The sequence below is a fragment of the Chlamydotis macqueenii genome, chromosome 5 (genome assembly GCF_036417535.1).
Source record: "Chlamydotis macqueenii isolate bChlMac1 chromosome 5, bChlMac1.mat, whole genome shotgun sequence".
Lineage (NCBI taxonomy): Eukaryota > Metazoa > Chordata > Aves > Otidiformes > Otididae > Chlamydotis > Chlamydotis macqueenii.
The window spans coordinates 70,294,881-70,310,695 of NC_141560.1; the positions used below are offsets into that span (position 1 = coordinate 70,294,881).

Below are 15,815 nucleotides of genomic sequence, written 5' to 3' on the forward strand. Positions count from 1 at the left end.
TGTTATCTCAGAAGAAAAGTTTTCTTCAAGAGTTAGAAGCTGTCTGTAAGTCATAGACCGTAAGATGAACCAGCTACTCAGGATGTCTGTTCCGGAATCTGAATTTGATTCCAGCAGGCTTTTCCCCCTTATTCATTCCTCTATTTTGGTAACTCTGGAATATTTGCTCAAGACAGAAATATTTGTAGCTTTCTAGTTTCAAATGAAGTCATATGTTTCTGACGTTCCTCTTGGATGAGGGGAGAAGCGGGAATAAAAGAGAACCTCAAAATGACCAAAACACAATGTGAGCTCATTGGCAGCATCTTCATTCGCCTTTTCTTTCACTTGAGCAACCCCCAGCATTTATTACTTCATCTTGTTCCTTTTTCATAACGGATTGTGAGATGATCCTGGAAAGGAATTCAGACTCACTTGTTAGGACATTTGCATCTTTTCTTGCCAGAAGAAGTTATCGTTCTGTCTCGCTGTGTATCTGAATGATTGTTTTAGAAGCACTCAGGTTCATCCCAAGAGGTTTATTATGCAGGAGGTGACGTAACTGTGATACCACTGCCCACAGGATGCCCCGACCTCCTCCTGAGTCAAAGCTTCCTCTTTTATTCGGCTCAGGGAGCTCCAACAATTTTATTCTACAATAAGGAAATTTCCTAAGGCTCCATTTTTTTTCCTGCAGCTCTGCCCTCTATCCTCTTCAGCTCTTCAACAGGTTTTGTATTGCAGACAGCGCACCTGAATAAAATATCCTCATAGAAGACACATCCACGCAGAACGTAGGAACGGGTCTCTGTCCCTGTCCCTTTGTACATACAGGTCTTTTTTTAGGCATTTCAGAAAGCAAAATGGATTAAATTTCTCAGCAGTGGCTGGTTCTCCTTGAATTGAGTTTAAGACACCCAGTGGAACGAGTTTGTTCTTATTACTCTGTCTTTCAAGATAAACAGAATGTTGTGTTTCAGTAACGAGCCACGCAGACAAGGTTCTCCGTGGGACCACTCCAGGTAGGCAGGGTCGCTTAATTCACCTCCACGTGCTTTTTACCAGAGCCTGCATCTGTCACTCACTTTTGTCCTTAGACAAGCATTCCTGTGATTAAAATCGCACTGTTCGATGATATTTTTTATTTACCGTGGTATATTTAGAAGCTAATTTCCCTGGAAACAAAAGCATCGTGTCATTGGTCTTCCAACTCTACAAAACTGCTGCTTCTCACAGAAGGACACCACCATAATCAGCCTCTCACAGAAGCACTCACCACTGCGTTATTTTTTTATTGCTGTTTCAAAACTTTTGTTGTAGAAATTCCTCACCATTTTCCGAACACTTAATATTAGTCTCTGTAGCAGATGTAAATCGCACAGAAACCATGTTCATGCCAATGAATGCTCTTCCAGTGTCGTGTAAGCCTTTCTTTCCCCACCCATGAGTAGTGTTGCATTACTACATTAGTCCTCTGCAGCTGACCTGTTAAGAAATCTCTTTATATTCCTTATGAATGAGCCAATTTGGGGAACAACACATCATCCTGTTTCCAAGCGGCTCAGCTGCCCCCATTACCTATCCATCACGGACCTACGATCATCTTCATTTCTCCTTCTTTCCTAGAGATAGGGAAATTCCCATCAACAACACAGTTCACCTCTTCAGGAATACGATGGAAGCGAACACGCACATGGGTTGGGCAAGGATTGCATGTCCAGATCATTAACAAGTCAAAGCGAGTGGGTGTTGGGAAAGGGAAAGCTACAGCATTTCCCTCTTCCAGTTGCCCCGTCACCCTTAACTATTTTAACATCACTTAAATGTTTTTTAGACTTCTAGCTATTCCATTGCTGAAAATGTTTTTCCTTGTTTTAAAAAAAAGTAACTTATCCTGGCCTGGAGCCACCTCTTTGTGCAACAATACTCCACTTAACTGGACAGTCTTCAAAGCTTTATGAACCTCAGACAACAGTTTTTAAGACCCCATGCAAATTCCTACTTTATTTGTTCTCTTTTGACCGCCTTTGGGGACTACATCCCCTCCCAACATCCAAATCCCATGGAGAGGCTGGAGACAGCGGTTTCACCTTGGGTGTAAATGCTCTGTCTTCATCCCTAAGTAAGCTTTGCTACAGCGCTGGAGTTTTTTAAATAATTATCCTATTAATTAAATTTCTCGTTACACCATGTAATTCAGCTACTTCGTTGCTTAACTTGCTGCAACTGCAGCAGAAAAAAAAACCACCCAACATGTAAGTACAGGATATGTGAATGCAACAGATTGGCAGAACTTCGGAATGACAAGCTCAGTGGTGACTTGGTTTTGAACAATTACCGACAGCAGATTAATGAGTTTCCCCTTCCTCATCATCTGATCCCCTGCAGAGATTTTTTTCAGAATTAATTTTACGCTTATTAAATCGGTACTAGATACTCAGCATTCCTTTAATTTCCTAGTGCTTAGGCTGAACTGAAATAAAGACCCAAAAGCAAAAGGCCCAACGATCTACTCTTTGTGCTGTGCATTAATTTCATATTTACTTCCTTTAAATAAACAAAAAAAAAGTAGGATGATAGCAAGACTGGAGCCTTTAAACGCTCCTGCTTCAGTTCCCAGGGAGGTTGGGACGTCCTCCTCCCCTTCCGATCCCTGTCTGCCACCCTGTGGCTATTGCACAATGCTCAGGTTCCATGTTTTATGAACTGTGAAGCCAAAAGGCTTGCACTAAACGGCAAATTTGGGGCCAATGTTGTTCAAAAAGGTGTTTTCAACTTGCATTTGAATATTGTTGTAAAATTTCAGTATTAGAACACTTAAGGTAACCTGCCACTGTTTATAGTCCACGGTCCCAAGTAACCACAGAAGCTGAAGGTGTCACACAGCTTGTTTCTCTTCATGGGTTGTCATATGCCTGGAGAAATTCTAGCAAACTCAGCATACGCAGATCTGCTTACGTTGGTTCAGGTCCCCTTTAGGACTGTGACTCAGTTTATAGGTGTTATTTTTCCCGGTGAGTCAGGCAATTGGTTTATTGTGAGGTGGAGTGGCAGAGAAAACACAAGAGTCGTCAAAGTCTTAGGCACTAAAGTGGAACTTAGACACATTTTTCTCTTCCAAACTGTTGACTCCTAGATTGTCCTAGCCCAAGCGGTAGCTCAAATTTATTTGAATTTTCAAAATTAACCATGCAGATAATGAATGTTCTGGCCCTGGGCATTAAAAAAAAAAAAAAAAAGCAACACCAAGCACTTCAACACTGCTGAACACTTAGGGCCCACCTGACCCACAAGCAGTGTTTCTTCTGCTTACCTTGTTTGGCCCAAACCGTCTGGACTTTCAAAGCTTCGTGAACTGGGCTGAAGTCTGTCTTCCTTCAGAACATGTTGGAAGTTCTTGCACTTTTATAGTGCCTTCACGACTAGAGCACTCGTATCCAGCAACCAGAGAAGCTTAGGCTGTTCCCTCTTTTATCAGGGATGATTGGAAACCTGTCCTGACAAAAGAGGAAGAGTACCTTTCTTGCCTGTTGAAACCACTCTGTTCCATATCTGAATTAAAGGTTCACTGGGCCACGGAGAGAGGGAGCGAACTTTATTCTCAAACCTGGCAATTATGGCCAAGACATGAGATGGAAGCATTCTTGCTACCACACAGCCTCTGTGGTTTTATCCAACAGACAACATTCAGAGTTGCGCAACTCGAGTTAGGGAGATGGAATGGCTCTAGAGGATTTTTGAAGACTTGTCTTCAGTTTTTCTCTTGCTTAGCTTAGGCAGCTCCCAACTTGCTCAGCTTTTTCCGCACATACGAAGAGCCTAGCCTGGGGAACTGGAACTCCTTATGGAGCCGAGATGTTAAACAGATCTCCTGACTGGTGTAACACGGTCTCTGGCCCTTTGTGGCTTCAGGTCAACACTCCAAGGACAGAAGCAACTTTTGGCAGTGCCAGTGGTGTTTCATCTGAGAGCTGATTGCCTGTGGAATTTGAGTCCTTACAGAACAGCTCTTGATTTCACCAAACACGTGCACCCTCCTACCTATAACGTAACACAACTTCCAGAAGTCAGGGGTAGATCTTTTTTTCCTTTCCTCCTCATTCTGGAGGAAGAACTTGTGTCTGGTTTTGTTAATTTTGGTCAATTGTTTACACTGCATACTTCCCTTCCTCCAAAATACAAATGCCAAGGTTTACAACTCCGTAGCTGTGGACAGGCATTTTTGTTCACATTTTAGAGGGTGCAGACTCTTGCACAGACACATTTTACTCTGATGACAGCAACAATTGGTAAGATAAGGAATTTTATTATTAGGCTTTCCTCCATCAACAGTTCTGTAATAAGAGGGAAAGAAAGGGAGCAGGAAAAAACAAGGTAGAAGAGTAACTAAGGCCCGTTTTCTTCAAGGTCTTTATCACCAGGCATCAATGATTTAATGATTATTTTATTATTTCCATTATAATTTTTATACTGTGCTTAACAACACTCTTGACCCAGGAAGAAGAATTTCTTCCATTCCCTCACAAACCACCCTCTTTTTGGATGTTGATGAGAAAAAGCACCATTATCTTCCTCAAAAGCAACCCATCCCCTCTGGAGACTAAGCCACCCATGGCTGAAGTTAACAGCGTGATGGAGCCATCCTCACCAGTGCCATGCCAGGCCCTAGATCCTGGTCTGGCATCTGTAACATCAGTGTAGTAAATGAAAAGACACCAGGAAACGCGGTAAGGCTAACGTATGTGCCCCCCTGGGGTGTGTTTTGAAGGCACAGCATCCAACGGAGAAAGACCAGCAATGCATTGGCTGTTGTGTGCCTAGAGGTATGCAGCCCGCTGACTTCTGTCGACTGAGAAGTTAAATGCGTTTAAACAGCACCCCAAACCCTAACGCTTTTACAGCTTCATTAAATTTGTCTGCAGCTCAGACACCTCATAGTCCATGGGCCAGAAGTCATGCGTTCTCCCTGCTTAACAAATCACTCATCAGTCCAGAGGTTCAAAAAAGAGTGAAGCCTCAGGTGATGACAGCCTGACTACCCTTCTGCTTCCTTCGTCACCCCTGCAGGGATCCAGAGTATGGACGTGCCATATCTCTGTCCCTCCTGATTTCCAGTAACGGGTTCAAAAACACTCAGAAGTATGGCACTGTGGAAACCACTACCAGACTCCATGGGAGGCTACCAACAAGTAAATAACCCAGAGGCCACCACCACAGAAGAGATGTAGAGGGCAGCATTCCCACAGAATACGGCATGCCGAACTCTCCCATCCACACGCCTGGGGAATAACCTCCACTTTCCTGTTTCTCTGCCTCAATTAGGACTCTAATTAGATCTTTTTCCTCATGCTTATTCCTACAGAACTGCTGCCTGCATCTCCTCTGCCTCACTCACACACATACAGATTGGTTTGGGCTCCCACACACTCCCCACCGCCCCTGCTACTGCCACTGTTACATATTGGTATTTGAAAATACTGTACTACACAATTCCTTATTGCTCCCAAATTTCACTATCGCCAGTGTTCTTTGATTTCATACTGTTTCCTCTTTCTTACTACATTCATAGTGACAGCCCCCGCACAAAAGGCTATGTTAGGTAAGAGACTTCGCTCCTATACACTCAGCAAACAGAAAGGAATCTGCACCCAGTCCCAAAGCTGCCTCTAGCTTGGTGGAACATGACCTCCTCCATTCAGCTTTTCCCCATAACTCAGCACCAGAGAAGAAGAAAGAAAGAAGCACAAGAAGAATTAAGAACACATCTTTAAAAAAAAAAAAATCATATTAATGACATTCATCCATGGAATTAAGCTGCGCCACCTCCCCACCTCCGGCTTAGCCAGCTCTCTCTCCTCTGTGCAGTATCTTCATGGTGACCACCACAGGAGGCAACAAGGGTGGGGAATTCCTCTGCAAGGATCCACTGCTTCTTATTTATGTAGATAGGCATCAAGCCAGAGCTCCCCTGAATCTTTCAAAGAGCTGCCAAGAGAGAAACACATTTCCTTAGAAACAAGGTAATGAAATATAGCATCCAGGGAACAGTGCTTTGTGGGAAGAATTCCCATCTACAGATTAAACTAAGGAGATCATAGAATCGTAGAATGGTTTGGGTTGGATGGGACCTTTAGAGGTCATCCAGTCCAATCCCCCTGCAATAAGCAGGGACATCTTCAACTAGATTGGGTTGCTCGGAGACCTTCAGAGGCCAGGCAATACAGACTACAGCTCCTTGGAAAGATGGAAAAGAACCAGACCACTGGGGCTACATCAGACGACGACTGCAAGGCTAACGCAAACAACTTAATTAGAATGAAAACAAAAGGAGCAAGCATGGCAGAAAAGACTCACGTGGCTTTTCAATGGAAAAAGAAATATCTGGGGGGCAAGGAGGGGAAGAACGGAAGAAAGAAAGAAAAAAGAAAGAATGAATGACAGTTCAAACTCATGTTTATGAAAACACCTCTTTCCCTGGAGCATATTGGAAAACTTTTCACGTAGGAAACGCAGCAGGTTGATACGTACTGCACGATGTCTGCAAAGGCGGTGAGCAACGGCTTGCACTGGTACTCAATGCCATGTTTGGCACACAGGGACTTCACCAAAGGAGCCACCTTCCAGTAGTTGTGTCGAGGCATTGTAGGAAAAAGGCTATGGAAAAAGAATATGGTGATTCAATTGCATCCAACATTGCCCCATAGAATTCCTACCCCTCCTCCGTGCCTCAGCTTGGGAGTGCCTCGGCCTCGCCTCGTCCCCACAGCCGTTAGCGCTCTGTAGCAGCCCCTCTCGTGTCACTTTAGTCAGGATCTGTACTAACCAGGAGGCTGGTAATTCTCACTTCTGTGCCACGCTACTTGTATATGAAGCAGTGTTGGTGCTCACCAGTGCCCCAAAAGGCTTCTTGGAGTTCCCATTCCATCCCCATACAAAGAGCACAAAGTTTATCCACGTTATCTTTTCTTCTTCTATTAGCTGATAAAGAGCCAGGAACCTCGTAGGCTCTTCAGACCCAGTGTAACTAGCACTCCTTGAAATTCCCTCACATCCCCAATCCATGCTTCAACTCACTGGTGCTCGATTTGGAAGTTCAGGTGTCCGCTAAACCAGTCATTGAAAAAGGACTGATGAACATTACAGGTTGCCTGGAGCTGAGAGGAAAAAAAAAAAAAAAAGTAACATGTTAGTGTTGTTTTAGGAAAGCCCTTTCTCTCACACGTGCCAAACACAACAGTAAGCAGGTACAAGTTCCTTATCATCACATGCCTTCTGGCTGAATGCAGCAACTCCAAGAGCTATCTCCAGTCCACAGGAGATGGCCATGCTGTGATATGATTGTTAGGGACACAATTTAAGAGAATTTTTATTTCTCCAGTGAGATAAGCCAACAAGGACTTTCACCTCCCTCACTTAAAAAACAGTGTAATAGCTTCAGAACTAAAATAAGAACGAGCACACAGGAGAGATCTGCACGCTTCATGCACAGAAAGCTCTCCATGTGAAGAACATTGCAGCACCTCTAATTATTTTCCTTGAGACATCTGTGCTCAGCATTTGAAGCCTCTTCTGCACCTCCTCTCCTTGCATTAATCACTCACTTCACACAGTGAGGGCAAGCTGCTTATGTTTTCCTCTCTCATTTCTTATCACCTCTACAATCAGCTCTCTTGGGCACTATGTACCCAGAACTATAACTTCTCACCTTGAAGGTCACAGGTCTCTGGAAAGGTCTTACCTGGGTAGAGAACCAGTCCACGTTCTTATCGTAATCAATGTGCATCGGGATGTGATTCATTTGCGTAACCCAGACAAACCAGTTACTCTCTATAAACCTGCACATACAAACACACGCAAAACCATTACTGATTCCACACCTACGCCATCACAACTCGTTACGAAACACTTGTATGCAGACAAGCTAGTTGTCCCTTGATAAAATAAACACCAGGAGCCCCAAATATCTGATCAGATCTACACACACCTTCTAAAAACACGTGCCTGACAGACAACAACTCCTGTCTTGCGGAAAGGCATAAGGAGACAGAATAAGAGGGAGTCGATGAGAGAGATAATCAGGAGGCTGAAAGAAAGCTGACACGAAGGAGCAGTGGAAACTGGGTAAAGAAAATGGAGGAATTATAAGTTGCATGATACCTGACCAACAGATGAAGCCCCAGGATCCCCTTCACCCCCAGTAAGGGCAAGTAGGTGAGAAAGAATCGGATGTAGAAGGTCAGCATCCAGGCCAGGTCCTGTGGTGCAAGGAACAGATAAAACTTCGTTAAGAGTAAGAATCACTGGCTTCCAAACTTACCATCCACTCTACACAGCACGCCCTTTAAAACCCCCCATAACATCTTCAACTGAGATTTCTCCTCCCTGGCCCCATCCCAAACAAATCTGACACATAGCCACTCCCCAGCCATTCCTGTGCTCGGGAATTATCCTGGTCTTAGGAGCCCAGCACAGGGCAAACGCTAGAGATGACATGCTCTAAAGCAATATATTTTCCTCTGGATCTAATGAGGAAACAAGCAGTGAGGAAAACAAAACTGTAGCCAATTGAAATAAAGAGCTCTGGTTTACCTCCATCTCATCCTTTTTTTGCTCCTCTTCACATTTCTTGAAATCTCTTATCTCCCTCATGTTCATTTTCATAAACTATCTTCCTAACAAATCATAGAATCATAGAATAGTTTGGGTTGGAAGGGACCTTTAAAGGTCTGAAATCTCAAAGTCTACTACACATCCCCTATTCCTCTTCACACTGAGCTGTGAGGATTGAGTTTTAGGCTACCTGAAAGCTAGCTGATTTTTAATATATCATTTTGCAAAATGGAGGCATACTGAATCCTCCTCCAGCCCCCTCGATTTCTGCTACTTTTCCCCTTTTGCTATGCCTGCAATTTTTTATTGTATTAGTTTGGAAAAAACAAGAGAGTGGCCAGAATGACCACTTTTGCCTTCAACTGGACTTTTACGCTACCTGAAGGACAAATTCTGTACGAATATCAACTCTGCAGAGGAATGAATGCTTCCAGACACTCACATACCCCAGACTGAGGGAGAACATCAGAAAACATCTTTTCTTACTTAAGTGTGAGTGGATCTTTTACAGAGGAGAAGGGCTGTGTGGAAGGTACCCTCTCTCCCTTGGCAAATATTATTTCCCAGCTTATACACCCACACCCCTTGCCATAGAGATACAGAGCTCAGAGTTCCTCCCAGTACCTTCTTGCACTAAAATACATCTGTAAAAGAGGAAGTAGCCACCACTGGCAACGTGGAGCTGACTTACCACCCACTGTTTCCGCTGTACCACAAAGTAGAATATGTACCACTGGAAGTAAAGAGGCACCAGAGCTGGGGGACCAACTAGAGTGAAGAAACAGATTGCAGAGACATTAACCGTGGCCTTTTATCCCAGTGAGACAGACTGGGAAAGGAAGGGGTTGAGTGAATGCTGTCCATAGAACAGGGTAGGGTTACTCACTGATGAAGAAGTACTTGTGCTGATGGTTATAAGGCATGAATTTCTTCTTTTGTACACCAAGCTGTTAAAATAAGCAAATCACTCAGGCTGCGAAGACAGCTACAGACATCTGTGCATAAACTCCTTTCAAAGAAACACACATACTCAGCTAACTCCTAACCTTTGAAAGAGACGTCCTACAAATCATGCCAGCATCCACCATGCCATTGGCTTTATCACCCTCTGGAACGCCAGTCTATGCCTGCTACGATAAGTTTTCATCCCTGCCTTGGATGCACCAGAGGCTGGGTAGTCCCTTGCACCAGACAGTAACGTGCACAGGAAGCCCTTTCCCTAGAGAGGGCACAGTTGCCTAACAACACCAAAATCGAAAACTGCATGATGCAATGAGAATAGTTTGCTGCCAACACAAGGCTTCAGAAAAAAAGAAAAACCTATGATACAGTGTGTAGAACTCCCACCTACTTGCCATTAACCTGCAAAGCAGAGAAGTGAGCACCTAGACATTAAACTGTGTCCACAGGAACAGGGGTGAACAGATTATCCTCCCTCTGAGACTGTTAATTTTTCAGTGCTCACTGTATAAACATAACAGATCACGCCACTGACTTCCTTCGGGAATTCCATTTTAATCCCTGTACACGTTCAAACAAATTTTAAATAGCAGCCCTTCTTTAATTTCAATGCCAATCAGAGTATTTACCCAGGTGACACTATGAATTTATGCAGCTATTTTTTTTTTTTTAAAGGACTGGCAAATGATAAAGCCACACAATTAACTTCAGAGTTGTAACAGAAATAGAGCTGAATTTCAGATGGGACCCAGTCTGCCACCCACTGTCAGACTGAGACCGCTGAAATGGCTTCTTTGATCAGGAATTGTAAACGTTCCGGATAGTCCTTGCTCGTCATCCGCTGCTCCATTTCCCAAAACATGACAATTAGTCAAAGCTGATCTCGGTAAAGAGAAGAACTTGCAATCTCATCTTCATACAACTCCAACTCTCTCATCAGAGACATACGAACTTGTGGCAAATATTTCGTTCTTACTTTAAAACATAGCAAAAATAACTTCTATTGAAATTTAAGAAAAATCTCAGAAGTATTGAAGGAATATTAGGGACTAGTGGAAGGCAAAGTAGCACAATATAAACAGACTGATCACTAGTCTCCAAGCTCTCTGCAGCTTTCCAAATTTGCATCCTAACGCTGTAACCTCCCAGCCTTCACCAGGTCTCACCTCAACAGAGAGCGTTTTTCCCAAAGCAAAAAACAAGGGGTGCATGTTCACGTCAGGGTCCTTTCGGAAGCAGTTGGGTTTAGCGTGGTGTTGGAAGTGGAGGTGGTTCCACCAGCTGGCTGGTGCTCCCTGCAGGAAAGGATGAGAAGAGAGTGTCGTAAAGAAGTTGCATCTTCTGCCCTTAGTCCTCCCTCCCCAGTAGTTGCATTTGCTTTCTTCTTATTCTGAGTTTGACCACAGAGCATCCCGGGCCAGGCTCTGGCAGCCCCTCTCAGCGCTGAACGCCCACCTTCAGATGGCCGATCACGAACTTGTGCACCCAGTGGTTCCATCTGGACTTGCTAAAGACTGAAAGGTGTCCAAAATCATGCTGAAGCCAGCCAGCCTGGGCCTAGATTAAAAAAAAAAAACCAAAATAAAACAACAGTGCTGCTGGGGAAAAAGAAGAGTCAGGAGGTTCTGCATCTACAAAGGGCTTTCTCTTCTCCCACTCCCACGCTCCTCACAACATAACCCAGGATAGCGAGAGCATTTCCACCACTAAGACCCAATCCAAACACTTCCCTTTCATTATACACCAGTGCAGTCCAGACTTTGCCTAATGACTTTTAGTCCCAGTTTTTTTCCTGGGGGGGCCGGGGGGGGGAACACCACAAAAAAAAAGTAACAGAGATCAGAAACAGCATTTATTCTCTTACAAAACTGCACAGAAATCAGTAACAAAGTCCCCTTTAGGGAGCAGCTTGCTGCTGCCTCCTCTGAGTACTTGTAATTCCAAGGGGATCAGCTGGCCACCGGAGAAATAGCTGGGGCTTTGAGAGCTGCTCTGCCCTCTCCTCTAACTCGCTGCGAGTTCCCATGGGAACACAGTGGCTTGGCCCCTGCACAGTGCCTTGGAGTTCTGGCACAAGGGACCTCAGAAGCATAGCGTGGTTTTCATTGTAGGAAGAAGGCTGGGAATAAGGAGGGCTTTGATGGACGACAGGAAGGAAAAAGCAGGGCAAAGCCTGCTCTACCAAAGCAGCATGTTGTGGCGCTGTAATTTTGACCCTTTGGTGGAACCCAGGGAGAAACAGGATTTTGGAAAGTGCAGGAAGATAAAATTTCTCCTGTGCTTACATCAGTGAGAACCTGTGCCTCAAAGGGTTGGCTTTTGGTGTTTCTCGGGCTTCTTTTTGCCCAGCTGCTTACCTGGACAGTGCCTAGAAGCACTGCAGAGAAGAGGAAAGGCACTGTGGATGCTCCAAAATACCAGATGGTGAGCCAGGCTGCAATATCCAACACCAGGATGTGACAGAGGTACAGTATGAAAAAGATGCGGTTGGGCTTGAGAAGTCCCATCTTCTCAACTGCTGCACGGAGTTCACGGAAATCTTCTACCAGCTTTTTCTGTGGGGAGAGCCAAGAGTGTCTTCTGGTGTGAAAATGCCTCAGGAACCCAAAGAGGAGCTCCCTGTTGAGGAGCTACTGCAGCAACGGGGAAAGGCTGAGGGTCACGGGGAGACAAATCTTCACTAAGACTACAAATAACGACGTGAAGTTAAGGGGAAACTTCAAACCAACACAGTGATCCCAGGAGATCCTATCATTTTATGTACAGGGAATTCTGGCTGCCAGTAAGAGAAGTTAAACAGCACATTTTCAACCCAAACACCCAGTTTTTAAGATACTCACGTTCTTGCTGGGCTCAAAGCTGGGTTGATCTGGTGCCAGTTCACCAATTAAGAGCGGGCTCATGTACTTTCTCACTAGTGCCTTGTCAAGATGAAACGCTGTGAAAGGATCCTGAAATACAGACACAGAAACAGGATGAAGAAAAAAAAAAAAAAAAAAAAAAGACCGTTCAAGTGACAGCAAAAGAAACTTATTTCACGATATCCTGGACTCAGCAGAAAGCAACGCAACCGCCGGAGCTGACAGAACCAGATTTTGCTGCTGCAAACCTTACTGCTTTCTTCACACCATAAATGATCATTTGAAGCTGAATTCTCTCCTTCATTTTCTATCTGGATGCTGTTAAGTGCAGGTCACCAAGAAATATGGGCTCAGCCCCCTCTTACTTGTGAATCTGAAAATTTCATATCCTGTTGAACCTCAAGAGACATCATCTCAACAACTCTGCCTCTATTTTATCTTTTGCTTCCACCTTATTTTTCTTCAGGCCTCATATCCTGAGATGAAAGTCTAACGAGGGAGAAGGGCGAGATGTTAGCAGAAAAACTGAATCAGCTAGCTGAACCGGGAAAAATAATGGGATAAGCAGGACACAGACAGGTGACAGCAGCTCTTGGTGACTCACACCAATCTCTCAGAAGCCCCACGTTGTTACAAACACGCTTCCTTGGCAATCCCCAATGCCCACCCTGCCACATCTTCCTAAAATAGTTTTGTTTTCTTGCTGCCTGCCTCCTGTTCCCCATCTGGTTCCACTCCATGTTTCTGAGAAGTCCCATGAAAAGGCCTTTTTTTTTTCCTCCTTACCATTCAAAAGATCCCCATTAGGGTAATCAGTTACTTTTAGCATTTAAGCAATGGTAATCTCCATGGCAACCAGGTGAAAAAAATCACTAGTGATGGTTATCACTATAGATTCTATCACTACATTTAGATTACAAAGCCCCTGAGCACACATGGCAGTTTGACATCTACTTCCTACCGAAGATCTCCCATTTACCTGCTTTTGCACATCTTTCTCATGTCCAAATTAGCAGATACTCTACAATCTTCAGCCTAAGGATGCTTTTTCTTTTTGGAGACAATATTTGCCCACTGCGCATCAGTCTGTGAGCTTCCTGCACCACGCACCATTCAGCACTATACTTACTAGGTCATAACTGCATGTTTTTAAAAGAAATTGCCCTTTTAGAAGGCCTCTAGTCCAGAAAGGGGTTAAAAAACAGTTGGTGTTGTCAGGTCTGGGTCAGATGCAGCATCCTCTCTGCTCAAGCTTACGTGAATAAAGGAGGGAAAGAGAAGAGGGGAATGTACAATTGCATTTTCTCATTGGTAGTGGAAACAAAAACAAGCAAACAAAAAAAAAAAAACCCCACAAACCAAACAAAACAGGGAGGAGTATGTGGGCAGATCAGGAGGATGGTACCACATGTGTAGACCAATCCTTTCCGCGGAGGCTGTAAAACCTGGCAGTGCAATCCTAACAGGAGGTTAAGGGACCGCTGATTGCGCCTTCTAGAAATCAGAACGCTCCAGTGGCATGCGGCAAACTACAACTGTTCTTTCCTTACTTTCCATTTTTTTCTGGTTTTGAGTTCAATTCTTTTAATTCCCAGGACAAAACTATTGGAAAAACTGGAATTTACTTGGCTCGGGTTCCGGAGCGGTCAGCAGTTCAGTTGCACCCAGCAGTGACACAGATGATAACGCCTAAATAATGCGGCCGGCGGCGATCTGAGCATCTAACCGTGTTCGGCTCCGTGCGCTGGCCACCACGAACGATCCGTTTCTGATCACACGATAGCAACGGGGCTTCAAAAACGCCCCGTGTGCTTCCCGACCTCACAAAGCGCGAGCTGACATATTATCTCGTGCTTTAAATTAAACGCAAACGACGAAGTGAAGGAAAGGACTAGAAAACAAGTTACATCCTTTCCGCTCGGGGGTAAAACTGGACTGAAATATAATCCACCAAAACCACTCCTGAGGTAGCTTCAACGTCCCACACCTGCCCTTGGGTTTAAATCCTTACATTTGGAGAAATGCATTTTCTTCCACGAAATACATAAGGAACAAAATACACCCGCAAAACGACCCCGCACCAATCCGAAAGGCGTTTACTCCGCAGCCATTGGCATTCAGACACGAAATAAAAAAAAAAAAAGAAGATTGAAACACGACTTTCAGTAATATTTCGCACTAGTGCCACCTCTTGGAAACCTTGCGCTGGGGTTTTGAGGTGAGAGGAGGCTGGACGCATCCATATACTTGCAAAAAATGAAGTCTATGCGGGCTAGAAATACCACGGGTGTTTGTGCCCAGCTCCAGCCGTGTGTAAAACAAGAGTATTCTTATTTAGCGCACACATGGCAAAATTATTGGGGTTCCCCCCCACCCCGATTTATGCCTGGTGGCAGACACCCCATCTGCACCCATTTTAGCTCTTCCTTCCAAAAACGCTTCCCTGCAAAACCAGTAAAATCCAGCGTACGCCTTCGCACACCCCAGCTAGCACGGTGTATGCGTACAACATCCGCCGCTCGCCCGGGCCCCGCCGCCGCGTTTCTGTCCCGAGTGACCCCCTTCCCACGCGTGACACCCCTCCCACGCGTGACACCCCCTCGGGGGGGGGGGGAGCGCGTGTGTCATTTCTGCCCCTGTCCCCAGGATGTCGTGTGTCCGTGTTCGTGCCCGTGTCCCGTCCCGTCCCGTCCCGTCCCCCCCGCCGCTCACCGTGGCGTCCTGCCCGGCGTAGTGGCTGATGACCCGGGAGCCCCCCGGGTGCCTCCGGCAGAAGCGGCTGATGTCGTACACCTTCCTCTCGATCACCAGCCAGCGCTCCTGGGGGGCCGGGCCCCTCCCGTTGCGCTGCTCGATCTCCTCCCAGGTGAAGAACCGCAGCCCCGGTCCCGCTGCCGGCTCCTCCATGGTTCAGCTCCGCTCGGCTCGACCCGGCCTGGCCCCGTCGCCGCTGCACGACTTCCCGCCCTCCGCGCACCCTCCCCATCTTGAAAAGCCGCCCGCTGGCACGCCTCCCATTGGCTCCCCGCGCCTTCAGGCCCCGCCTCCCCCTCCGTTCCCCCACGCCCATTGGGCCTCACTCGCCGGGCGCCCGTCCCCTGGTGGGGGACGCGCTGTGGCCGGGCGGGGGGAGCTGGCCGGAGGGATAATGGCGGAAGCCGGTTGTAGACTGCGAAGCGGGGCCGAGGGCTGTCCCTGCTCTGCCGCGCCCAGAGAGCCAGCCAGCGTAGCTGCAAGCGTGGGGTTTGGTGAGGAAGAGGAGGAAACCTTCGGGCCCCCGCAACAGGCAGCTGTCTGGTGTCTTTGTCTGTCCAGACTGTAATAAACTATAAACTATTCTGAACATATGAGGGCACCTCATAGACTTCTTCACCTTGGCTTGCTCAAAAAGTGGCAAATTACAAG

At 45.8% G+C, this 15,815-nt stretch overlaps 1 protein-coding gene across 1 annotated transcript; it reads right to left on the reverse strand.

The window, feature by feature from the left end:
• Positions 1-4,265: 4,265 nt before the first annotated feature.
• LOC104477799 (acyl-CoA (8-3)-desaturase) lies at positions 4,266-15,358 on the reverse strand. Its single transcript, XM_086749017.1, has 12 exons — positions 15,123-15,358; positions 12,390-12,500; positions 11,907-12,104; positions 11,005-11,106; positions 10,716-10,844; positions 9,476-9,536; positions 9,281-9,357; positions 8,137-8,234; positions 7,718-7,814; positions 7,054-7,133; positions 6,508-6,633; positions 4,266-5,964 (listed from the first exon to the last, which is right to left on the reverse strand). Exons 1-12 carry the CDS (start codon positions 15,315-15,317, stop codon positions 5,913-5,915), a joined length of 1,326 nt encoding a protein of 441 aa, XP_086605143.1. The 5' UTR covers positions 15,318-15,358; the 3' UTR covers positions 4,266-5,912.
• Positions 15,359-15,815: the final 457 nt, after the last annotated feature.